Source organism: Sorex araneus, chromosome 5 (genome assembly GCF_027595985.1).
Source record: "Sorex araneus isolate mSorAra2 chromosome 5, mSorAra2.pri, whole genome shotgun sequence".
Taxonomy (NCBI): domain Eukaryota; kingdom Metazoa; phylum Chordata; class Mammalia; order Eulipotyphla; family Soricidae; genus Sorex; species Sorex araneus.
This window is the reverse complement of record NC_073306.1, coordinates 10,883,205-10,908,699: the sequence shown is the minus strand read 5'-3', so window position 1 is coordinate 10,908,699 and position 25,495 is coordinate 10,883,205. Positions and strand designations below refer to the sequence as shown.

At 55.8% G+C, this 25,495-nt stretch overlaps 1 protein-coding gene across 1 annotated transcript; it reads left to right on the top strand.

Moving 5' to 3' along the window:
* Nucleotides 1-3,248: 3,248 nt before the first annotated feature.
* LEPROT (leptin receptor overlapping transcript) lies at nt 3,249-18,270 on the top strand. Its single transcript, XM_004607094.2, has 4 exons — nt 3,249-3,367; nt 6,443-6,518; nt 10,493-10,679; nt 14,901-18,270. Exons 1-4 carry the CDS (start codon nt 3,352-3,354, stop codon nt 15,015-15,017), a joined length of 396 nt encoding a protein of 131 aa, XP_004607151.1. The 5' UTR covers nt 3,249-3,351; the 3' UTR covers nt 15,018-18,270.
* The last annotated feature ends 7,225 nt before the right edge of the window (nt 18,271-25,495 follow it).

Below are 25,495 nucleotides of genomic sequence, written 5' to 3'. Positions count from 1 at the left end.
GATTGAACCCGGGTTGCCACGGATAACGCCAACACCCTACCTGTTGTAATAAGTACCACTTTGGCCCCAGGGGTTGTTACTTCAGGTATCAGGCCCCTTTATGTCTTAATTCATTGTGCTTGTGAATGAAAAGCAAGAAGTGAATATAAAAAATGTAATTGGCTGGAGAGGTAGTACAGTAGGTGAGGCACTTGCCTTGCATGTGACCAACCCTGGTTTAATCCCAGTACTACACTGCATGGACTGGAGCAATAGCACAGCTGTAGGGCGTTTGCCTTGTATGAAGCCGACCCGTGTTCGATTCCTCGGCACCTCTTGGAGAGCCCGGCAAGCTACCAAGAGTATTGTGCCTGCACAGCCGAGCCTGGCAAGCTACCCGTGGCATATTGGATATGCCAAAAAGAGTAACAAGTCTCACAATGAGAGATGTTACTGGTGCCCGCCCAGTAACAAATTGATAAGCAACAGGGTGAGAGTGACAGTGACTACACTGCATATGGTCCCCTCACCACCACCAAGAGTGATTCCTGAGCCCTGTTGAGTGTGAGTCACCCCCTCCCCACATTAATATGAAGACATGCACTATGCCCAGGGTGGCATGCTAGAGGTCTTACACACTTTAAACACACTAATGGAAACTGGATAGAGGTCAGCTGCTTTTTGGGGGGTCGGGGGTGCACACCTGGCGGTGCTCAGGACTTACCCTTTTTTTTTTTTTTTTTTGCTTTTTGGGTCACACCTGGCGATGCACAAGGGTCACTCCTGGCTCTGCACTCAGGAATTACCCCTGGCGGTGCTCAGGGGACCATATGGGATGCTGGGAATCGAACCCGGGTCGGCTGCGTGCAAGGCAAACGCCCTACCTGCTGTGCTATCACTCCAGCCCCAGGACTTACTCTTTAACTCTGCACTCAGCGATCACTCCTGGTGATGCTCTGGGGACCATATGGGATGCTGTGATCGTATCCCAGTCTGCCACGTGCAAAGCAAGCACCATACCCACCATATTATTGCTCTAAGCCCAGTGGTCAGTTTCTAAGGACTTAATTATTTGGTGACCTTGATTCTTTACCAAAAATGGAATGTGGGTAAGTGGTTAAGTGGAGGTACAAATTTTCAGTGACTATGACCTGGCAATTGGAAGGCAGATTTTCTTAGGAGACAGCTGAAGTCTGGGGCTGACTTTGTCCTAAGTGGAAAGGACCCATGATGTGGCCAGAAAACTTGGAAACAAATATTATCCCTGCTTTGTTGTTTGTTTTGGGGGCACACCCGCTGATGCTTGGGAGTTACTTCCAGCTCTGCACTAAATAATTACTCCTGGCCGTGTTCTGGGGACCAGATGGTTACTGGAATCGAACCTCGGTCAGCTGCGTGCAAGACATAGAGACCTATGTCTCTACTAGCCCTCCTGCATTTTTTTTTTTTTTTTTTGATTCTAGGATTCCTTGGGGGCAAACATCACTCCGGTTGAGGATAAAGATTCTCAGCATTTTCTAATATCTTTGGCTATTAGTGGTGGTTTTGGGGCCACCCTGCAGTAATTAGGTCTTATTCCTAATTCTGTGGTCAGATCAAGCCCTTTATGTAGTGCTGAGGATGGAACCAGCGTCAGCAGCATGCAAGGAAATCTCCTTAACCTCTGTATTATAGATCTGCCCCAAACCGCTCATTTTTGATAAATGCTTAAGTTGGTATAATGTAAGACAAGTTCAGGCAAACGCCATGGTCTTGACCTTGAGGCCTGCTCTCTGGGACCCTATTCCTGCCACAGAATCCCACAGTATCACAGAAACCCTAATAGTTACACAGAAGTATATATGCTGGGGGAAAACTGGGGACATCGGTGGTGGAAAATGTGCACTGGTGAAGGGACGGGAGGAGGAGGAGGAGGAAGAGAAGGAAGAGAAAGGAGAAGACGGAGGAGGAGGAGGAAGAGGAAGAAGATGCATGTCGGGACAAAGAAGAATATTTCTCTGGCCAGTAAGGGGGTGCCCCTTCCTCTTCTATAGACTAAATCCCCCCCTTCCCTCTCCCCACTTTACCGGTCTCCATCCTCACTGTTTCTTTTCTTTTCTTTTCTTTTTTCGGTCATTTTGGGTCACACCGGGTGATGATCAGGGGTTATCCCTGGCGGTGCTCCGGGGACCATCTGGGATGCTGGGGATGGAACCCGAGTTGGCTGCGGACAAGGAAAACGCCCTACCCGCTTTACCATCGCTCCGGTCCTATCTCACGCTGTTTCTTTGCAAAGGGTTTCTAGCTCTGCTGTGGCCGCGTCCTAAACGAGCTCGAACTGCGGGTCCCACGGCCCCGAGGTCTCCGCCAGAGGATTAAAGGGCGGAACGAGGGCACAGGTTCGAGCAGCGCGGCACGGATGCCCAGGACGCGGCGCTCGGAGTAATCCTGCGGGGATCAGGCAGGAGGGTTAGGGATTAGGCTCCGGGCGCTGGCCTGCGAGGCGGGAGTTTTGAGTGGCGAGGACGGGGTTCTGCGCGGTGGAACACGGAGTGGAGCCCGAGAAATAGCTCTGGGTAGCTGGACTCGGAACGTGGGAGAAGAGTCTGCGTGGCTGGGGCGGGCTCTGGGCGAGGGGGCGGGGATCCGAACGCTAGAGGCGAGCCCGGGCGCGTCCGGGGCGGGGCTCTCTGGGACTGGGCACTCGGGCGGGGGCGGGACCCACAGGGTGGGACTCTGAATGGCTGGGCGGATTGAAGGGGCGGGATCAAGGCGGGATCTACGCGGAGGGGAGGGACTCCACTGAAGGGGGCGTGGCTTCAGGCGGGGCTCTGAGTGGCTGGGCAGAATAAAGGGGCGGGCTCTGGAGCATCAGCGCGGAATTAACGGAGGAGAGGTACTACTGTGTAGGGGGCGGAACTCTCCTAGCTGGGCTCTGAGTGGCTGGGCAGTATAAAGGGGCGGGTCTGGAACATCAAGGGGTGGGACTCTCATGACGGGACTCTGAATGGCTGGGAAAAGTTAAGGGGCGGGATTAGGGCGGGATCTGCGTGGAGGGGAGGGGCTCCTGTTCGGGGGCGTGGCTCTCCTGGTGGAGCTGAGTGGCTGGGAAGAGTGAAGGGGCGGGCTCTGGAGCTTCAGGGCGGGATCTGCGTGGAGGAGGGTGAGGGTGGGGGCTCTCGTACAGGGGGCGTGGTTCTCGTGTCGGAGCTCTGAGTGGCTGGGAAGGGTGAAGGGGCGGGATCTGCGTGGAGGGGCGGGGCTCCCGTGCCGGGGGCGTGGCTCTCGCGGCGGGGGCGGGCTCGGCTCCGGCGGGCGGCCGGGGCCGGGCCTGGGCGGGGTCCCGGGCGGTGGCAGGAAGCCGGAAGCAGCCGCGGCCCCGGCTTGGGAGACATGGCAGGCGTTAAAGGTACCACCGCGACCCCAGGCCCGCGAGTGCTGTGCTGGGGCGAACGCTTCCGCTCCGGGCCACACCGGGGCGGCCCCTCCAGCGCAGGGGCGGGGAACGACCCGCTCCCCCAGCCCCGGCACCCCTCCATCCTCCTTCCCTCCTCTCCCTGGGGTGCGGGTGGAGGGGCTTTTCGGGGACTCTCAGCACCTCTCCGGGACCCCCGGGCTACAGCGCTCGGAGCATCTGCCCCCCCGGCCCGCCCGCATTTCCTCCGAGCGCCCCCGCCCGCCCCTGTGCACGCCCCCCTCACCGAGGTTTTCGGTGGATTTCCCCTCCCGCTGTCCACCCTCACGCCTCTCCGCCCCCTTCCTGGCCCTCGGCAGAGTTTTCCGCTTCTTGCTGAGGGTCCATTGTCCGCAGCGTCCCCGGCCCCGGGAACTTCACGCCCCGGTCCCGGGGGTTCTGCCGCGCGGGGAAAGTCGGGGCGGGCGGGCGGGCGCGGGCCGCCGGGGACCGTCCCGCCGCCCGCGGTTTATCTGTGCGCCGAGCGTCGGTGCGGTGGGTCTGAACGGGGCGCGATACTAGGGGACCGCGAACACCCTTCTCTTATCTGCGCGCTTTCAGAGGCGGGGAGGGGGGCGGGGGGAGAGCGCAGGGGCTCCTGCAGTTCTCGTAGGAAGCCGTTCGATGCTGGACTTTTCACAGTCACTTGTTCCCATCTTGGTCTTTTTTGTTTTGTTTTGGGGATTGAACCTGGCAGTACTGTCTCTCCAGTTTCCCCCCGCCCCCCGCAGCCCCTTTTTATCCTCTTTTAAGCCTCCCCTCCTCAATTAATCAGCACAGACTATAAATGTGTGCATACATATGTTTGCACGGGGGCGGAGTGTGCGATGTGAATTTCATGTGTGTGAGCTGTTAGCAGTAGTCACATTTTGAAAACATTCCTGGTTGACTTTTTTTCTCTATTTGACATCACTTTAGTAGACTTGACTTCCTTGGACGGTGCCCACTGCGGAGTAGATCCATTTGAAACCAGTTCAGAACACAGGACAAGTAGCATTTGAATACTCGGCTGTAGATGATCAAATCATGATAGCGTTGATGTGAGTGTGTGCGAAACTGCGGGATTAAAAGGAAAGGCTATGAAGTGTAAAGGGACAAAAGGAAGGAAGCATTTGCAGATCATTGAACTTTTATTGTGGCAGTCTTGAACGCCTGATGTTTGGGGTGAAAGGATAGATGGGAAGTTACTGTTGGGTTATAGATCCGGGAGTGTGTTACTGTTTCAGTGTCTGAGGTATAGATCCAGCAGGAGCACAAAGATATGTTTCCCCCCACAAGTAGGCGATTTGAGTTCTGACGGTGCATGGGACCCTGCTTGGGAAAGGTGATCTTTGCAGATGCGACCAAGCTTAGGATGAGATTAGGTTGGAGGGAGCCCTCCACCAGGGGCTGGGGTCCTGATAAGAAAGGGCAGTTGGAACCCAGGCATGCATCATGGGATGGAGGCAGGATCGGGAGTGAGTGCCCAAGCTTAAGCAACCTGCACCGGGCATTGGCAGAGCAAGGCTCTTCCTGCCCCTCGGGTGGGGATCTTTATCCTGCCAAGGGGCTATTTATAGCCTGGTCTCAGGCGATACCATCCAGGCAGCACATGACTCCCAGGCTCTCTGGGGCGGCCCGACTGGAAGCTCGCCACCCTTGCCTCAGACCCTGGATTTAGCCCTTATTCCACGGCTCTTGCCACCAGGGTCACTTAGCCGGGGTCCCTTGCTTGCTGACACGCAGGGAATGTCTGCGGCCTAGCAGCGTCCCCCGGGCCCAGGTGGAAAATAGCAGCCTGAGCTCCTTCCGAAGGAGCCTGACCCCCCGGCCTCTGCAGTGCGGGTGTCCAGCCGCTGGACGTAGAAGAGAAATCCGTTGTCCTAAGCGCGTCCCCCCGGTTTGTGGCCTTGTCAGAAACGAGCACGGGTGGGATGACCTCGCCGGGTGCCAGGGAGGGAGAGCGCTGGCCCCGAAGAGGCGATGCCTGCACGGGCCCCCAGGGGTCAGGCAGGCTTTCCCTGGCAGGAGCAGCGGGCTGTGTAGACCGGCCAGGCGAGAGCAGAGTCAGGCTCTGGGGCGGTTGCGGCGTGCTATGGAGACCAGCCCTGAGACGTTGACCCCCGAGGCCTGTGCCCCGTTAGCGGTGGGTGAGCAGTGAGGGTGACACGTGGAGGCCGGCAGGGGCCACACCTCCATGCTTCTGGAAGAGCACCCCGGGGGCCGTGACTACAGCGGGGGGTGGGGATGAGAGGCCAGTGTGTACCGAGAAGAGTGGGGACCGGAACCCCTCCCCCCCTCCCCGGCCTGTGTGGGGCAGGCACATGTGGTCGGGGCCTGCGTCGGGCACCTCAGCACAGGAGGGGAGGGTGGGCCACTGTGAGCCCTGCGGCCCAGACAGTGCTGGGTCCTGAACTCGGGCTGCCAGTCCCAGATGGAGGTGTCTGGGGTCCCGTCTGGTGAGGGCTGGGCGCCACGGCCTGGTCCCGCTCCCGGGACACCCCCACCCCTCACCCCCGCCACCGCTCTGCTCACCTGACCACTCGCTAGTGGCCCCACCTCATGGGGCCACCGTGGATTTAGCCCAGGACTCGGGGGCCGGGGCGGGTGCGATAGTCTTTCTGTCTAGTGCAGAGGGTCTGAGTGCAGTTGGGGTCGGCTGAAGATATCAGAGGAGAGGAGTCTCATTGGTTTGTTCGTTAGTTTTGTTTGGGGGCCACGCCCGCTGGTGTTCGGGGGTTACTCCTGGCTCAGTGCTCAGGGATGAGTCCTGGCGGTGCTCGGGGGACCATACGGGATTGAACCCGGGTCGGCAGTGTGCGAGGCAAGGACCCTAGCTGCTGCAATCTCTGCGGCCCCATGAGTGACCCTGCCCAAGCGTCACTCCAGTGACTTCCCTTTCTAGAAGAGTCACAAGGTTGAGTAACGGGCGCTGCGTGTGATTCATCACCCCCCCCGCCCCCCCAGGAACGATCAGCGTTAGTCGCCACTCCCGTTCCCCCCTTCCTCTCTCTCCGCCAGAGCCGTAACCCTGGGCTTTGCTTTCTGCAGCTCTGGTGGCGTTATCCTTCAGCGGCGCCATCGGACTGACTTTCCTGATGCTGGGATGTGCCCTCGAGGACTACGGGTGAGTCGGCAGTTCGCCTCCTCTTTTGTCCCTCTGTCACTGTTACAGCGCCTGTGAACGGGGCGTGGCTCCTGGAGGAGCACCAGACTCTCACCGCTGAGTTAGCGGCTCCCAGACCACCACCAGCAGCTCCTTCGCCGGACAGATGTCTGCGCCTGTTGAACCCAGCTCTGGACCAGCTGGGGTGGCAGGGATGCAGGGCCCCGCCCCTTGGAGCCCCCTCCTCGGTGTGAGTCCAGTGAGAGTCAGGAGGGGCCGCAGAGCTGCACGGGGCCCAAAGTCTACCTGGAAGAACGGTGTTATTTGGGTTTTGGGCTGGGGGGGGCTCCCCCGAAGTGTTCAGGGAACCTGGGGCCACTCCCGGCAATACTCAGCCACATGCATTGGCTGGTTCCATGTTCAGGCCTGAGGATGGGCCTGAACATGTGACTGGGGCCCTGCAGTGACTGGGACCCCCCCAAGGCCACCCCCTTGATGCCCTGGGTTCGAACTCCGGTCTGGGTGCCCCTCACCGCCAAGCTGTCGTCTCCCGGCCTGGGCAGTGTGTTAGTGTTTTAGAGACGGGGGAGCCGGGAGAGTTAGGCCGGCTGGCGTTGGGGAAGGCATTCCTGGTGGGGGGGCCGGCTGGTCCCGGAGCGACTTCCGTTCTGCAGCCGTTGGTAGGGGGCACTTCCTCGTGCCGGCCACAAGAGGGACCAGTAAGCAAAGAGGGGGTGACAGTAAGGCCGCAGGACTGGAGGCAGCTGGGAACCACGCGTGGCCCGTGGCGGGCACGGGAGCGTGGAGTGGGGAGAGGCAGAACCCAGTTCTGTCGGACATAGCCAGTTCCTGGGGTGGAGAGGAGGGGATCCCTTCCGGCCAGCACTGGAGCAGGAGTGTGGGTTAGGGGGAGGGGTGGGTGTTGGGTTTGAGGGGGCTGTGATCCAGATGTGGGCGAGAGCCTGGGCAGAGCGGAGAGAGCTGGTTCGTATCCTCAGGGCACTGGGGCATGGAAAGAAGGAAGGAGGGAGATGCGGGTTGGGATCAACGTGGGGGCTCGGCGTGGGGGTGTGGGTGGGTGGGTGAGTGGGTGGGTGGGGCGAGACTGACTCCCCGGAGACTGGCTGGCAGGGGAGGGGCGGCAGAGACCCCCTGGGGCAGGTGGCTAGGACACTGGTGACTTCAGATCTCTTGGCCCAGCTGGCCCCGGATGGGTCAGGAGGGCCCCAGTCATGAGCGGCCGCTTACCTCTGCCCAGAGCCTTCTCCCCGGGAGCGCTCCCCCAGGGGGGCTGGTCCCCTGATCCCCCTTGCGTGGCTCCTGTCCTGCCTCTCCCCGCCCGAGGCCGCCTCCTGGGAACCTCCAGTTGGTGACTGTGTCAGGTGAGACACTGGCCTGCACCTGCTGCTAGAAAAAAGCAAACTGCTTTGAGCTCCGGGCTGAGCATCTGTTTTTATAAATCAAGTCCTGTTGGCGCGTCCCTTTGTTTTGGAGTTGTGTTTTTAGGGGGTGGGCACAGCCAGCGAGGCTCAGCGAGGCTTTCCCAGCTCTGAACTCGGGAATTAATCCTGGTGGAGCTCGGGGGACCCTGTGGGATGCCAGGGATCGAACCCAGGTTGACTGCAAGGCAGACGCCCTCCCCACTGTAGTATTGCTCCCACCCCCGGCCCCCCCATTGGCTCCTTGGATGGGGGACTTGGCCCCTCTTGCCACTACAGGGACCTTTTTCACTGGATGGGATTCGGGGGGGGGGGGGGTTATTCCAGGGCTCTGCAACGCTGTTACTGTTCACAAATACGCAACGTTTTTGCCATATTCTCAGACCCCCTCCCCCCTGCGCGAGCCTCCCAAGTCGTCCCAGATAGGAACGTTCTGCCTTGGGATAGCGGGTAGGAAAGCCTTATGGTTTGCAAGCCTCCAGCATCTCCTTTTCCCCCTGTTACAGAGAAGCCAACCCTGTAAGTCTCCCATACTTGCTGAATAGTACATTTGTATGATTTAAGAAGTAAGGGCCAGAGAGGGCGCACCGGGGTTATGGCGCTTGCCCCGCACACAGCTGACTGGGCTTGAACCCCGGCACCCGTCTGGCCCCCGGAGCACCTTGAGGAGTAGGCCCTGAGCACCGCCAGCCGGGGCCCCAACCAAAAAGTCGTATTTATAAGTATAGATGAGCACTCGTCAACAGATTGACCCTGTCTCTAACACCGCCCATCTCTGAGGAAGTGTGCAGAAGCCCGTGCACCTCACGTCGAGGTTTTGTCCCTCCACAAGGTTGCTGTCTGCGACTCCCGCAGACGGCTGCCGGCGGTTTCCTGTGTGGGCGTGTGGCGGCTCCTGGGCTGTTGCTCAGAAAACTTGTGCCAGTGTATTCCGGGAGGAATTCCGAGCGCTCAGCTGCGGCCCGTCAGGGGACCGCCGGGCCTCGTTACAGCCCTCCCTGCCGGTCTCTGCCTCTGTTCCCTGCCTGCTCGGGGAGGGCGAGGAGCTAGAGACACTCTCCAGCCCCCGCCACGGTGTGACTCGGTGACCCCCGACGTGCGTGTCAGCCTCGGGCGTTTCAGAGCTGGCGGCCGAGCTCCGTGTTGGCGCCCGGAGTGGCCTTGCTGAAGGAGACGCCTCTGTGCCCACCTGCCTCCCGGGCCCGATGGCAGGAACGGGAAGTCACCGGGCGCGGGGCCACGCCAGCTGTCCCGGCCCCTGCCAGCAGGGCTGGGTGGCCAGGGAGCCTGGTGCCGGGGGATCGTGGGACGGGAGACTGCAGGGACCAGGCCAGGCCCTGCACTTCCCCATCGGGAGACGGGACTGACTCCCGGGGCGCAAAACCTTGGCGTCGTTTCCGAGAGACGGTGGAATCGGAAGGTAGGAGGGCGGCTTTTAATAACCGAGCCAGTGGAGTTTGGGAAGAAAAGGGTTTACATTTCAGCGTTAGTAGTTTCACTTCTGATCGTAAAATTGGCCTGAAGTTGTCCTTCCTTCTGTAAAGGAGTCACATGTTTACCACCGTGCCTTCCCTACTCAGAATCTATCATTTCGTTCCTCGACTAACGCGGCACCTCACTTACGGTGATTGGCCATGACACCTCCAGCCCCCGGGGAATAGACACCGGGCAGAAAGTTTGGGGGGTGCAGGGCAGGGGGGTGACGCTTGGGACGGAGGGTCCAGGAGGGCTGCTTTTGGGAGATGGCGCAGAGGGCGAGGAGGACGAGGGTGATCTCCGCGCGCGCGCGCAGGCTTCGTAAACCCCAGCGAGGACCCGGGTTTCACTGAAGACCCTGGAACTCGAGTGCCCAGAAGGCCTTACGGGGGCCCAGCTCGAGGACCTGTGCCTGGCGTGTGCCGTACCCGGTGCTTTGGGTCCTGGCACCGCGTGCTCCCAGCGCCTCCCCGGGTGCATCCCAGAGGGCTCCAGCATCTCGGGGGGGCCTGGGCACTCCCGGCACTGCAGCGCCAGGGCAGCGTCGAGCCCTGGGGCCCTCCCGCTGGACTGACGGCCCAGTGGGCCAGGAGCCCCCCGAGGACTGCTTGGAAGGCCCCCCCCCACCACCAAAAGAAAGATCTTAGTGGGATTAAAATGTACGTGGCCCTATACTGTGTTCTACGGCCATGCAGGTCTCTGGCCCTGGTCGGACTGTCGAGCCAGGGGCGGGGCTCCTGGTGGCAGCACATGCTTGCAGGGGCGAGGCTCCGGGGGCAACCCCTGGCGCTGCAGGAGCAGCAACACAGGTGGCAGGTCACGTACCGAGGAGTTAGCGCCCTGCCGGCTATCTCCGTGTCCGTGGACTTTCGATTTGTAATTTTGACTATTTCCTATATATTCCCCGGTAGAAGTCACCTCATGCTCTAATATGGGCCATTGGATGAAAACCTTGCCACCATGGCTGGTTGAAACAGTAACTGAAACAGCGTGTGTGTGTGTGTGTGTGTGTGTGTGTGTGTGTGTCTCCTTCACACTGTGGCTGACTTTCCATGGGGTTTCTTCTGGGTTCCACCGCAGTGTTTACTGGCCGCTGTTCGTCCTGGTGTTCCACGCCATCTCCCCCATTCCCTACTTCATCGCCAAAAGAGCCACGTACGACTCTGACGCCACCAGCAGCGCCTGTCGGGAACTGGCCTATTTCTTCACCACCGGGATCGTCGTTTCTGCCTTTGGATTTCCCATCATTCTTGCCCGGGTGGCTGTGGTAAGTTCCGAACTCTGTTCTTCTCCACCGATGGTCGCTGACGTCAGGAGCCCTGGGCTGCATTTCCAGAGCTCAGGTTTTAATACACACGGGCATGTTTTCCTTCTCATTCCCCGACTTAATTTTTTTTTTTTTTTATTGAATCACCATGTGGAAAATCACAACGCTTTCAGGCTTAAGCCTCAGTTATACAATGCTGAAACAACCATCCCTTCAGCAGTGCACATATTCCACCACCAAAAAAAAACCCAGTATACCTCCCATCCCCCCATCCACTCACCCCCGCCTGTGTAACTGATAAATTTCACTTTACTTTCTCTTTACTTTGGTTGCATTCAATTTTTCAACAAAAACCTCACTGTTATTGTTAGGAGTTCCCCACTAGAGTCAGACCTGCTGTGAAGAGATACGAGGTCGCACGGCTGCTGTTGCGGCCGCGTGGTTTTGGATTTCTGTATTTTAGCAACTAAGTCCAGGAAGATTTCTTCCAGAAATTGGATCATTGCAAGCTTGTACCTCTCATTAGTGGTCCTCATAGTATGGCGGTCGCCACACCCTTCCCACCCCCCTCCCCACCCCAGCAAGGAAAAGGCGAGAGAGAAAAACCTTTCCCCTCCTGGGCAGGTATGGGGCCACGGCTTGGTTTGCAATCTAGAGACATTTCTGCAAGAAGCTGCTGGTACCAAAAGCAGTTTAGCTGGCCTCTGGAGTCATGCTCGTGCAGCTGCGGAGAGGCCACAAATGTGCAGCCGCTGGGATCACATCTCGGCGGAGCCCCACTTAATTTTCTTACGGTATTGATTCTGCTGGGAGGGTTTGGGCTATACCTTGTGGTCTTCAGGGCCTTCTCTGAGCTCAGGGGTGGCTCCTGGCAGTGCTCCTGGGACCTTCTGGTGCCGGGGATTGAGTCCTGGGCTCTCGTGCCAGCATGCACACGGGCCCGTTAGCTTCTCCCGGTCCTGTTCCCCCCGTTTCGATCCACCCTCTGTACCTTGGCCGTATCTTTCACTCAGTCTTTCTTTGTTTCTCTTACAACTCTTAGCCAGACATCATATAGTTTCTGCCATTCTCTACCTGAAGCTATTCTCTGGGTTCTTTTCTTAAATTCTTGCCTCTAGGGAAAGCCACAGAGACTGTCATGCAAGGCCGTTCTAGTTCCAATAAGAGCAGCATCAAGTTCTCCTGCAACTAGGCTCCCGGCCCCCTTCAGCAGGTGGTTATGAGCGGCTGGAAGATTCAGTGAATCTCTCAGCATCTTCATGGACACAAACTGCTTGTGTGTCTACAGCATCCCGACTGGGTGCAGTTCTGTGATGGTTGTTGTCTCCCGTGCTACTCGCTTCCTTCCCTGTCTCCAACAGACCTTTTCAATGTAAGGAGACACGCTTGTTGTTGTTTGGCGGCCACACCCAGCAGTGCTCAGGGCTCATCCCGGGCTCTGTGCTCAGGGCTCACATTTGGCTGGACTCGGGGTAACCCGATGTGATGCCAGGTGTAAACCCAGATCAAGCCCATGCAGGCAAGTGCTTGGCCTGTTCTACTGTCCCCAGCCCTCATGGTAAAGCAGCTTTACCTGTCGGTGAAGCACAAGTCTTGTGTTCATCCAGCAGGTACCCTGTAACTGCTATGGTGAGACCCTAAGAAGGACCACCAGAGACCAGCTCTGTTCCCACTTCGTCTCTGGGAACAGGGTCCCATAAAGGTCCTATTTATTTATTTTTTTAATTTAGTTTCTTTTTTTTTTTTCCTGTTTGGGTCACACCCAGCGATGCTCAGGGATTACTCCTGGCTCTGCACTCAGGAATTACCCCTGGCGGTGCTCGGGGGACCATATGGGATGCTGGGAATCGAACCCAGGTTGGCCATGTGCAAGGCAAACGCCCTCCCTGCTGTGCTATTGCTCCAGCCCCAGAGGTCCTATTTAATCCCTGGCCATGACCGGAATGCCGTGAGAGCACCAAGAAGAGAGAGAATTGAATTAGCATTGGAAGGCGCCTCTCAGATAAACAGCGTTTGGTTGACAGTTCGAATTTCTCCCTCCTTGGTGCCCCTATGGCATTCTGATCGTATTCAGTGACTCCAGGAGGATATTTATCAGGTCCTTCCCCATTAGACAGTGCTCACCGACCCTTAAATGTGAAAGGGCGTGGTTGAGATTAAGGCTGGAAGGGTTGGCGCAGGCTGACTGGGAGGGCTTTGAACTCCAGATACTGGCCCCCCTCCGGTGCCCAGGGGGCTCAGCAGGCCCTGCTGGGGGACTGGGCAGCCCTCGGAACCTTCTCGCTGGCGCCAGTGCAGGGGCCTCAGTGCACGGTCGTTGTCCTCTGATTCTTGTGCCCGAGACCAACTGAGGTTCCCTGCCAAGGTTGCTGTGTCCAGGCCAGAGAGACAGCGCAGGGGTGAAGGCACGCTGCTGACCCCTGGCTGGAATCCCCGGCCCCACGAATGGGGGTCCTCTCTGAGCACTGTCAGGGGGTCACTCCTGAGCACAGAGCCAGGAATAGCCCCTGAGCCCTACTGGGAGTGACTCCAAACAAAACATAGAACCCGAAAGATTGTGGCTTCTCCCTTTCCATACTGCATCATTTTCTAGCCCCACCCCCCAACCCCTGTTTTTTGGGCCAGACCCAGTGTTGTTGTTGTTATTTTTTTTCCTGCTTTTTTGGGTCACACCCGGTGATGCACAGGGGTTACTCCTGGCTCTGCACTCAGGAAGTACCCCTGGCAGTGCCCCGGGGACCATATGGGATGCTGGGAATCGAACTTTGCGTGCAAGACAAACGCCCTACCCACTGTGCTATCGCTCCAGCCCCCAGACCCAGTGTTACCCAGGGACTTCTCCGACGATGCTCAGATTGAAATAGGGTCACCTGCATGAAAAGCAGGTGTCTTAACCCCTGTATTGTCTCTCTGGCCCTGTATCACATCCTTGATGTTTTTTAAATTCCTGACCAAAAATGCCCACTAGAGGGTGCTCTCGTTCCCAGCTGTGGCTCTGTAAAGCCACCCGCCTGCTGAAAAAGCTGCTGTCCTGTGTTAAATAATGCAGATGATTATTAAACGTCAGTCTTTCTCTTCCTCCCTCCCCCCTCCCTCCCTCCCTCCCTCCCCCTTTCCTATTATCTTTCCTGAAAAGCTACCTTCTTTTCAAATTAATTAGCTTCTCTTTACACCCCCAAAGTTGTTAATATGCAGTTTCTCGAGTACAGTGAGTGTTCCAGCCCCACACTCCCCACTGGTGCCAGTGGCCCTCCACCAGTGTCCTAAGGTACCCCCCCCAGCCTCCTTAGCAAACTCAGATTTTTGGTTTTTGGATCATACCTAGTGATCCTCAGGATTTACGCCTGGCTCTGCACTCAGGGATTACTCCTCAGGGTGCTTAGAGGACCATATGGGTGCTGGGGATCAAGCCCAGGTCGGGTGCATGCAAGGCAAACTTCTTACTTGCTGGGCTGTCTCTCTAGCCCCAATACTCTCAACTGTTGAAGAATTTAATTGTTGGCGTTTGGGTCTCATGCTAAAAATGCTTCATGGTTTTTGGTGTATAAAGTTGCCTCTTAGCTACCCATCAAAGTGCCCAAGACCATTGACCAATGCCTTTGTGAGACCACCAGCCCCCCTCCTCTGCCCTGCCCTCATTTCAGGCCTATAACTCAGGCCTGAGGACTTGCCCACATTTGATACCCCTCATCCCTTGTCTTGTTACTCCACATCGATTTGCTCGAGCGGGCACCAGTAACATCTCCATTATGAGACTTGTTACTGTTTTTGGCATGTCCACATAGCACCGATAATGAAAACATCAGGCATCTGTCCTTCTGTCTTTCTTGCATTGAAAATAAATGACGCACAATGCCTCCACTCCCGTTTGCATGGAAGAAGGCGATGCCCAAAGCCCTTTCTGGACCCAGGACTCTAGTTGGACCATTTTTCATCCTGTCGCACATACCTTACTCCAGGCGATCATGGTCTGCTGAAAATGAGAGAAATCCGTCTCCTGGGGGAAAAGTGAAGGATTATACTAGAATTAATCCACTAGCGTCACGGTGTAGTCGGGCTGATGGCAGAATAGTTCAGTACCTTCCGCCCGTTTGGTTATTCGGCCTTTGAGCAGTCCTGTGCGATGTTTTCTTGGCTGTTCCGAGGGCAGAAAGTGACGGATCCCCAGAGCGTCCGGAGGGGGCGGTGAAGACTTCACTGTCTCCCTCTTCTCTGTTGCAGATCAAGTGGGGCGCCTGCGGCCTGGTGCTCGCGGGCAACGCCGTCATCTTCCTGACGATCCAAGGCTTCTTCCTCATCTTTGGGAGAGAGGATGACTTTAGCTGGGAGCAGTGGTAGCGTTTTATGTGGACAAGATGCTTTTTACCTTCTTAGCGTCGTGCCAGATGTGTCTGTGCAGCGATGGCATTTTTTTATGGCATTTAATATGCTGGTTCTTTTATACCTTTGTATCACGCTCACTGCGAAGAGGACTCTGGAGAAAGACGCGGCGCCTCCCCCCCTCACAGCTCCTAGCCGTGTCCCCGCGTGCAGGCGGGCGCCTGTGATGTGTGGGGATGTCACTCGCTGGCCCGGCGCTGGGACACCCCATGCGCACACCTGCCTGCCGCCTTGTCCAGGCTCCACGCAGGACCTCGAGAGCCACCACCCCCGCCGGACAGGTCACACTCCTGCTGGGGCTTCCGAGGATGCTTGTGGCCCCGAAAGACCCCGGCGGCTCCGGCGTGCTGGTGACCTCGCCTCTCGCCGTGTGTGTGGCCCGTGAACCAAGACCGGCCGCCTCGTTCCCAGGAGCTGCTGGGAAACACAGCCTCGGAGGCCCCCCGCTGAGAGGGGCCTTCGGGGGAGACCCGGAGTGAGGGGCGCCAGCACACCACGGATGTCACTCCCACCTCTTGCCCTTCCCCAGGGCTGGACCTCGCAGCCACTTGCGCCTTGGAGGACCATTTGTAAAAGCTGCTTCTCCTGTCCCCCCGGGCACCCTCACTCCTCTCTCGGTGTGACACGGCCAGCCACACGCGGTAGGTAGGGTCCAGACACACGAGGTCGGGTCGGGCCACGTGGGGCGGGGTCTAGACGTGCGGCAGGGTCCGGCCACACACGGTAGGTTTGAGACACACACGGTAGGTTCCAGACACACGCTGTGGGGTCTGGCCACACATGGAAGGGTCCAGACACACAGCACAGGGTCCGGCCGCATGCCGTAGGGTCTGCCCACACGGTAGGGTCTAGACACACGCTGTAGGGGCCAGGCACATGCGGTAGGTTCTGGCCACACACTGTAGGTCCGAGACACACGCCATAGGATCCGGCCACACACGTTAAGGTCTGGCTACACACCCTAGGTTCAAGACACACGTGGTAGGGTCTGGCCACACTCGGTTCCAGCCACACACTGTCGGTTCCATTGACATAGGAGGTAACGGCGATACCCTCACACCTGCTGGGGTTCTTGTTTACCCAGGGTTGGGGTGAGGGTCTGAACCCCCTGGCATGCTGCAGGGAGGGGGGCGCAGACTAGGGCAGGACAGAGGTTCTGCCAGCGTCTGGGTCTTCATCTGACCCTCCCCCAGCTCCTCCGCCCCCACCTCCCCTCCCCCCTCCCCGCTACACACACTCCCCAGGAGTCCCCTGGCTGCGCCTCTTCTTTCTGTGGTCTAGTGAGCCCAGGCCGAGCTGCTGGACTTTCCTCGCCGTGGTGATGATGTCTTCAGCATCTTCCTTGCCCTGTCAGACTTTTATTATTTTTCAAAATACATTTGTAACTTTGTATCTGCTTAAAGGAGTCTGTGGGAAAACAGACAGCAACAATCCTTTTTTTACAGTTTCGTGTTTGTTTTTCTTCCCTCGCCTTGACTTTGGGTCCAGCCCCTATTGAGAAGGAAATACAGGAAGCCCCGGAGTCAAACATTTTTGAGTGATGCGAGCAGCGTTCCTGGCACCAGTTGGGAACACAGAAGTTGAGGGGTTGTGACCCAGGTAATGGGGTGACCCGGGACCAGCAGACAGAGGCCTAAAGGAATGTGCAGAGTTATCTGTAGGCTGTGTTTGGGATTTGGGATTTTTTTATTTTGGTTTTGTTTGTTTGTGTGTTTGCTTTTGGGGCCACATCCGGCGATGCTCAGGGGTTACTCCTGGTTCTGCACTCAGGGATCACTCCTGGTGGGCTCGAAGGACCATATGGGATGCCGGAGATTGAAACTGGGTCGGCTACATACAAGGCAAATACCCTCCCGATGTACTATCGCTCTGGACCTGTGATTGTCTTTTTATCTTGTCCCTGTGTGCCTGTAGGATTAATTGTTCCAGTTGTGACTCCCATTATTTATATGAGAAACAAGATACAGACACTATAACTTTAACCAGCATTTTAAAAAATAACACCTGTATTTACTGCGTAATAATAAATTTCACTTCTAACACCAAAGTTTAACCTTAAACGTCTCTATTCTGCTGGAATCTTGCTTGAAAGATTGCCCAAAAAGTGAGAATTTAATGGTATTCTGAAACGGGCAGTTTGGAGCCATAGAAAGTGGACAGGAAACCGTAAAATCCTATTTCCCTTGATAGTTGACTTGTAATAGCTTTTCTTTCCGTAAGATGGCAGTAGTGATCAACATATACACCCTTTTGGAAAAAAGGAAAAAGGGGAAAAGATGGCCTTTGTTATATAGACACTTGAAATAACCAAAGTAGCCTTAATATCTGAGTAGCCTTAAAGCACTCCCTCTTGATTGTATTTCCAGAGTAGGGTAAAGTACCCACATAGAGTGTTTATAGCTGGTCCCTACTGATGGAATGGCATGATGGGTGATTGGATTCCTGTGTATCTGAGCACAGATGTTAACTCCGCACTGCCTCCGCAGCCTACAGTAATGAATATCCACACGGAGGGAGGATCTTTGTGAACCTACACTACAGAAGGTTTGTCATGGTAACGCAAGTGCTGGACAATTTTTTTTTTCCTTTGAGAAAGTTCTTCTGTCCCACATAATATATTTTGGTGATTCCAAGCATAGCGACTGCCTGGGGAAATTGAGAACACGCTTAGTTTAGCGAGCCACTTACCTTATGAAGGGGTTTGAGTGCACCCCAACGTTTTACTTCTTACGGGCAGGTTGGAAACGTTCTAGGTTAGCAACATCAGGCGTTGCTGGTCGCACTCCCAGCTCCAGGTCATGTCCGAGAAGCCGACTGAGCCCTCCCACCACTGACCAGTGATGGTCCAGGCACCTGTTCACGTTAGGGTCTTGGAAACTGAGTCATGAGAACAGTTGGGAGAGAAAAAAGTGCAAGTTTCTCCCTTTTTTCCCCCCAAGAACAAGGTTTTGGTGTTTTATAACTGGGGGCTACAGCTGGCAGTGCTCAGAGGTCGCTCTTGCCTGTGCCGGGGGCACCACGTGGTGCCTGGGATGGAACCAGGGCCTCTCACATGTGTGTGCTCAGGCCTTTGGGCTAGGTCCGGCTTCCCTTTCAGCAATCCTCTGATCTGACAAGTTCGCGTGCAGACTGACACACTCCGCGAGGCTGGCTTGTCTTTCTTCTGGCCGAGCATCCAGACTTCAGTTCTCAAATCCCCCACCTCTTCCCTTCCCCCTCCCCCCTCCCGCGTCCCACCCCACAGCTGGCTTTTCCTTGTGACATGGTGTGAGTGAAGACGAAAGCAGAGTGGCCATGCGCTGCCCCTGGGGGCGATGAGTGTGACCTACTGGCATCTCGGAAGTTTGCAGGAAACCCAGATGCACAAATGAGCGGAGAAGATGGCCCTGACCCAGCTCAGATGGAGAAGATGCTGGCGATTTCTAGAAGGGTCCTGGTGCTGTGTCGCTGTTCATCCGTTGGGCAGGCTGAATGCTCAGCTCTTCATCCTGTCCACGGTTGTTTCTTTCCCTCCCCCCAGGACCCCGCTTTCCCTTACAGTCCTCAGGAAGCATCTATCACCTTGCCAAAGGTGCGTCTAGAGGTGGGAACTTTTTACCTGATTAACGATATTTCTCAGGCTTTCCGGGAGACATTTAGGAGCTATCACAGAAATGTGCCTTTTGCAAGCTGGCCACTTGCTGATTTTGTGCCCTGGTCAAACCAGAATGTCTTAGAGGACGCAAGCTTTCCGCGCAATGCCGCAGCTAACTCACAGCTGGAACAAGGGGTTTCTGCAGTTGCAGAGAAGCTGTGCATTCTCATTTCTTTTTTGCCGCTTGATCTCCTCTTTTTAATTTTATTGGAGCCACATTGCACTGTAACATAGTCCAAGTTGCCACGTCTTAGCATTTAGAAGCTGGAACTCCCTTCTCTGTGTCTGTGATGAGAGTACTTAACGTTTCAATAAACTATTTTCACTTACTCCTTGCCACTTTTCTATGTATGTTTGGGGCCTCACCTGGAGGTGCACGGGGCTCACTCCTGGTGATGTGTTCCATCATTGCTGGTGGGCGCAGGACCATATGCAGTGCCAAGCATGGAACCCAGGTCTGCCCTGTATAAGCAGGCGCCCTACCCACTTCACTATCTCTATGGTCCTGTCCTTGGCACTTGATAAATAGTGTTTCTGCTTTCCTGAGCCTTATGCTAGGGAAGGCAAATCAGCTGATGGGAGTTCCAGGGTTCTCATAACTTGGCGTGCTGTGAGTGGGTGCCTCCTGAGGCTGAGGGGGACCGCCAGGGAGCCAGGACTGTGGTGAGTGAACCTGGGGCTGAAGGTGGGTGGGATGTGAGTCATCGAGACTTTGCTGTCCTGGAAAAACGGAGAAAAATCTGCTTCGTTTGCTTACAGAAAAGTCTGTGCTCCACAGGAAAGTTGGCTGTGATAGCCAAGTGTGGAAATAACGGCCCTAGGCCACCCACGTTTGGGGAGGCGCAGATGTGTTAGAGATGAGTGTAGGGGGTGGGAATGATAAAGAAACCGAACTAATTTTTTTTTCTTTTTGGGTCTCACCCAGCGATGCACAGGGGTTACTCCTGGCTCTGCACTCAGGAATCACTCCTAGCAGTGCTCAGGGGACCATATGGGATGCTGGGAATCGAACCCGGGTCAGCCACGTGCAAGGCAAACACCCTACCCACTGTGCTATTGCTCCAGCTCCAAGAAACCGAACTAAGGGCCAGAGAGCACAGGGATTTTTTTTGGTTTTGTTTTGTTTTTTGTCTGTTTTAATTGAATCACCATGAGATACAGTTACAAAGCTTTCATGTTTGAGTTTCAGTCATATAATGATTGAACACCCATCCCTCCACCACTGCACATTTTCCACCACCAATGTCCCCAGTATCCCCTTCCACCTCCAACACTCCTCCTGCCTCTATGGCAATTTCCCTTATACTCTATTTTTGGACATTATGTTTTACAACACAGATACTGAGAAGCTATCACGTCTGGTCCGTTATCCACTTTCAGCACACATCTCCCATCCCGAACGATCCCTCCAACCATCATTGACAGTGATCCCTTCTCTATTCCATCTGCCTTCTCCCCCAGCTCATGAGGCAGGCTTCCAACTGTGGAGCAATATTCCTGGCCCTTGTGTCTACTGTCCTTGGGTGTCAGTCTCATTTTATATCCCACAAATGAGTGCAGTCATTCTATATCCGTCTCTTTCTAACTCGCTTCACTCAGTGTGATACTCTCCATGTCCATCCACTTATAAGCAAATTTCATGACTTCATCTCTCCTAACAGCTGCCTAGTATTCCATTGTGTAGCTGCACCAAAGTTTCTTTTACCAGTCATCTGTTCTCGGACACTCAGGTTGTTTCCAGATTCTGGCTGTTGTGAACGGGAGCACAGGGTTTCAGGCACATGCTTTTCATGTGACAGACTCCAGTTTGATTCTTGACACCACACGGTCCCCCAGGACTGAATGGGCTCCCTGAGCACTGGCCAGCAGGAGGGTTCAAGCAGCATCGTGTTCTCTGGCCCTTGCTCTGAAGCGTGGGCCGGATGGACTGAGAGCTTGAGGGAACAGATCCCTGGCCCCTCACACCACCGCTTGGGAGTCCTCCCCTCAAAAGTAGGAAGGACCAGAATCCCAATTCCTTGTATCTTTGCCTTGCTTAATTTGTGCTTCCTTCCTTCCTTCCTTCCTTCCTTCCTTCCTTCCTTCCTTCCTTCCTTCCTTCCTTCCTTCCTTCCTTCCTTCCTTCCTTCCTTCCTTCCTTCCTTCCTTCTTCCTTTCTTTCTTCCTTTCTTCTTTCTTTTTTTCCTTTTGGGTCACACCCGGCGATGCACAGGGGTTACTCCTGGCTTTGCACTCAAGAATTACTCTTGGCGGTGCTTGGGGAACCATATGGGATGCTGGGAATCAAATCAGGGTCGGCCGCGTGCAAGGCAAACCCCCTACCCACTGTGCTATTCTCCAACCCTAAAATGTCTGTATGTGGATAGTGCGCTGTGTTGTGTGAGGAGGTGAGACGTCAGGAGAGGCACTGTGGTGTTGGGCTGTGGTGGTGTGGGGGATGGAGTGGCAGTTTCTGTCTCAGTTGTGGTGGTGGAGAACCAGCCTTCTATGACACTGGCAGGAAGCAAGGCGCTTGGACAGAGCCCTGGGCTGGTGTAGGGAAGGACCCCCAAAGGGTGGACCCAGCAGGTGCAGGGACCCTGGGGTCGGATGTGTGGGGAGGGAGAGAGTGCATCCAGGGCTTACTCCTGGGTCTGTGCTCAGAGATAGTGCCGGATTGAAGGGGACGTATATGGTACTTAGGGATCAACCGTGGGTCAGCCGGGTGCAAGGCAAATGCCTCAACCCTTGTAAGTCCCCTGGGGAGAGAGGAGGGAGGCAGCAAGGGGTGCCAGACAAAAGGGGTCCGGGCAGATCTCATGAGCCTGCCATGGTTTGGGCTTAGAGACCAGGACACAGGCAGGAGGAGTGGATGGCAGGGAAGCGTTGGACACTAGTCAGGGTGTTTGCCGCCCGAGGTCCTGCACGGGCTGGGAGGTCGCACGCCGCCCCTGCATGGCAGCCCGCGGAGGAGGGTCTAACGAGCCCCCCCAGAAGGGCCGGGCCGGGCAGTTCTGTTTTCCCAAGGCCAGAAACGCACCCTCTTTGCCGGGGAGGAAGACGAGCGCAGCGGCGGGCGAGGCGGGTGAATCACGGATTCACGGAACCGGCCAGGGCCCCCGGTGCCCAGGAAATGGCCCGGCGGCCCCTAATTAATCACTCCAGCCCGCTCGGCTCTGCCGGGATAAATTTAGCCGCGCTAAGTGGGATGCCGGGCGCGGGAAAACAGGTTTTCCATGAAGCTGGCGAAGAAACGGTGCGTCACGGCGCGCACGAGCCCGGCCGTGGCCACGGCAGGGTCGGGTTAGGTGTGCTGAGCGCTCAGCAGAGACCCCCAGCGCGGCCCGCACCCCGGGGGCAGGGCGGGGCGGGGGTGGGCGCGTGTGGGGAGGAGGAGGTGGCAGCTGGTACCCGGCCCGGGGCGGGGGGTGGGGGCAGCGCGGCCGCACACGCGAGCCGGGGTGCGAACGCCCCCTGGCGGCGCTTCTCGGAGCCACCGCGGCTGAAACGGAGCTGGGACCCTTGGGGATGATTTGAGGTTCACGGGATCAATAGTGTTTTAGCGGGTGCGGGTGCTCTGGTCCTCAAGCAGTCGAGGTCGGAGGGCGAGGGGCCGGAGCACGAATGGCCGAATGCAGAAAAGATTTGATATAAGGGAGGGAAAAGGCAGAAAAGCTCCCAGAGGATGGGACTGGGAGGAGGCGGGGGCGGGGTAGGAGGGGGCGGGGGGGTGGTTGCCCGGACGAAGGGGTCCAGGAAAAGTCAGAAACCTTCCGCCTTTTATGCATTTTAATAAATGAGCTTTTCTCAATTTAAGTTTAAAGGAGAGGGGCCAGTAGAAGAAGGGTGAGGATGTTGACTCGACTGTCTTCTGGTGTCTGGTTATCCCGGTGATTCCCGTCTTGGAGGTGACCAGGCGGGGGCCTGGGTCTCCGGGGGTCATTAGGCACCAGGCAGACCCATCCTTGTGACATTCCATCCCTAAAATCCCTTTTCTTTGGATCACATTCCTACTCTTTCCTTGTCTGTTCTCCTTCTGTCCCTTTCCATGCCATGAGAGCAACTGGTGAGTGTTAACTCTTGGGCATTTCTTTTTTCTTTCTTTCTTTTTTTTTTTTTTTTTTTTTGCTTTTTGGGTCACACCCGGCGATGCACAAGGGTCACTCCTGGCTCTGCACTCAGGAATCACCCCTGGCGGTGCTCAGGGGACCATATGGGATGCTGGGATTGCAAATATCCTACCCGCTGTGCCATCGCTCCAGCCCAACTCTTGGGCATTTCATTCCATTCAGTGCCTGCTAGCGCCACGCATCTGGGGCGAACACGCATTGTGCCTGTTCGTTTCTTCGTCCCTTTGCTGCGGAGGTGATAGGGGTGGCGGCAGGTGCTGGGCTGTGTGCTCGCTGGGCTCGCCCCAGGCCGAGGTGCTCAGACTCTTTTGCTGGTCGCCCAGGCTCTGTCTGGGGGGGGGGGGTCCCCATCAGCTCACACATGTGCTCTCAGCCGCTCACCAAGCTGCAGTGCTCTCCCAGGCCTGGCTGCACGCACTCTGTTGGCGGGATGGGGGACCATAACTCAGACCTCCCGGAACTGCACTGTTACATGGTGGTGGCCTGGGGTTCAACCCCACGACCTCCTGGCGAGTGCTACAACCTACCTGGCGAGGTAGCACTTAAAGCACGGCTGGCCGCTGTCACCCCTCCATCAGGCCTGCTGCTTCTTTCTCTTTTTTTTTTTTCTTTTCAATTTACTCATCAGGAAATGACAAGGTTATTCATTACTGGGATTTCAGGAATGCAATATTTTAACACCGATCCATCCATCCATACCCCTCACCCCCATTGCCTCCCACCCACCAGTCCACCTCTACGAGGGGCACTGTTTTGGGGGGTTTTGTTTGTTTGTTTGTTTGTTTATTGAATCACCGTGAGATCCACTTACGAAGCTTTCATGTTTGAGTTTCAGTCATACAGTGATCGAACACCCATCCCTCCACCAGTGCACATTCTCCACCACCAATGTTCTCAGTATCCTTCCCCTGCCCCCGTCCCACCCCACCCCCAGCCTCTATGGCAGACAATTTCTCTCTCTCTCTCTCTCTCTCTCTCTCTCTCTCTCTCTCTCTCTCTCTCTCTCTCCCCTTATGGGTATTATGGTTTGTAATACAGTTAATGAGAGGCCATCCTGTTTGGTCCTTTATCTACTTTCAGAGGGGCACTGTTTTCTGTTTTGTTTTGTGTTTTTACTGAATCACCGTGAGCAACACTTACAAAGCTTTCATGTTTGAGTTTCAGTCATAGATGATCGCACACCCATCCCTCCACCTCCTACTGCACCCTATGGCAGACAGTTTTCTCCCACACTCTCCTTTCTACTACAGATACTGAGAGGTCATCATGTTTGGTCCTTTAACTACTTTCAGCATACATCTCCCATCCCTAATGATCCTTCCAACCATCACTGACTTAGTGATCCCTTCTCTGTCCCAGCTGCCTTCTCCCCCAGCTCATGAGGCAGGCTTCCAACTGTGGAGCAATATTCCTGGCCCCCCTTGTGTCTACTGTCCTTGGGTGTCAGTCTCATTTTATATCCCACAAATGAATGCAGTCATTCTATATCCCTCTCTTTCTGACTCATTTCACTCAGTGTGATACTCTCCATGTCCATCCACTTATAAGCAAATTTCATGACTTCATCTCTCCTAACAGCTGCATAGTATTCCATTGTGTAGCTGTACCAAAGTTTTTTTTACCAGACTTCTGTTCTCAGGCACTCAGGTTGTTTTCAGATTCTGGCTATTGTGAACAGGGGGCACTGTTTTAATATATGATTTTGCGCTGTGGTTCACAGCACAGTTGCGGGTAGCGTTTCACACCTGGCACTTGGCCACATTTCAGCCAGCACCCTCTCCTCCCAGTTGAGTGCTTCCCACCAGGTCCCCTCAGGCGGCCTGTTTCCTGCTGAATTACCCGTTCTCCTGTTCTTTGTTTCCACCGTCTGTGGGTATTGGTTACTCCAACTTAGTCTTGCCTTGTGTTTCTTTATATCCTGCATATGAGCGAGATCCTGCTATGTCTTTCCCCTGACTGACTTCACTCAGCATGTCTATTGGCATTTTTTGTAGCTCCGTGGTGGAGTGCATGCCTCCCTCACATGCCAGAGGATGCACCTCTTTCTCTCTCTCTCTCTCTCTCTCTCTCTCTCTCTCTCTCTCTCTCTCTCTCTCTCACACACACACACACACACACACACACACACACACACACACACACGGAGAGCCATTAGAGTATCCAGAGTAGAACCCAGATCTGGAGAAGGAGTTTGAAAAGTCCCACATCCTGAAGGAAGAAGGATTTGGGATTCGCCTCAGGATGAAGACCTATGCCTGTGAGGAGGGGGCTGCCAGGAGAAAGAAATCCGGGCTGGCAGTGCTGAGGCTAAAGCAGAGATGTGGGTCCTCTGAGGGGAGAAGTCGCGGGAGAAGGAGGACGTTTGAGGAGGAGCTTGTTCTGTCTCCACAGCCTCCCCCACCCCCAGAAGCTCCCCAGGTATGTCACTCTGCACTAGACGGATGGGTTGGAGGATGGGCAGACGCTCAAGCCAAGAGTGACCCAAGAGACCAGAGCTACCCTGCTCTCTCTGGCTGTTGTGGGTTGCACGCTACAACGCTTCACCAACTGAGAGGCACCCAGAACCTGAGGCCATCAGGCGTTTTCACAGGGGCCTTCTCCTTTACCCCTGGCGGTGTTCGGGGGACCATATGGGATACTGGGAATTGAACCTGGGTCATCTTGCTTGCAAGGCAAATGCCCTACCCGCTGTG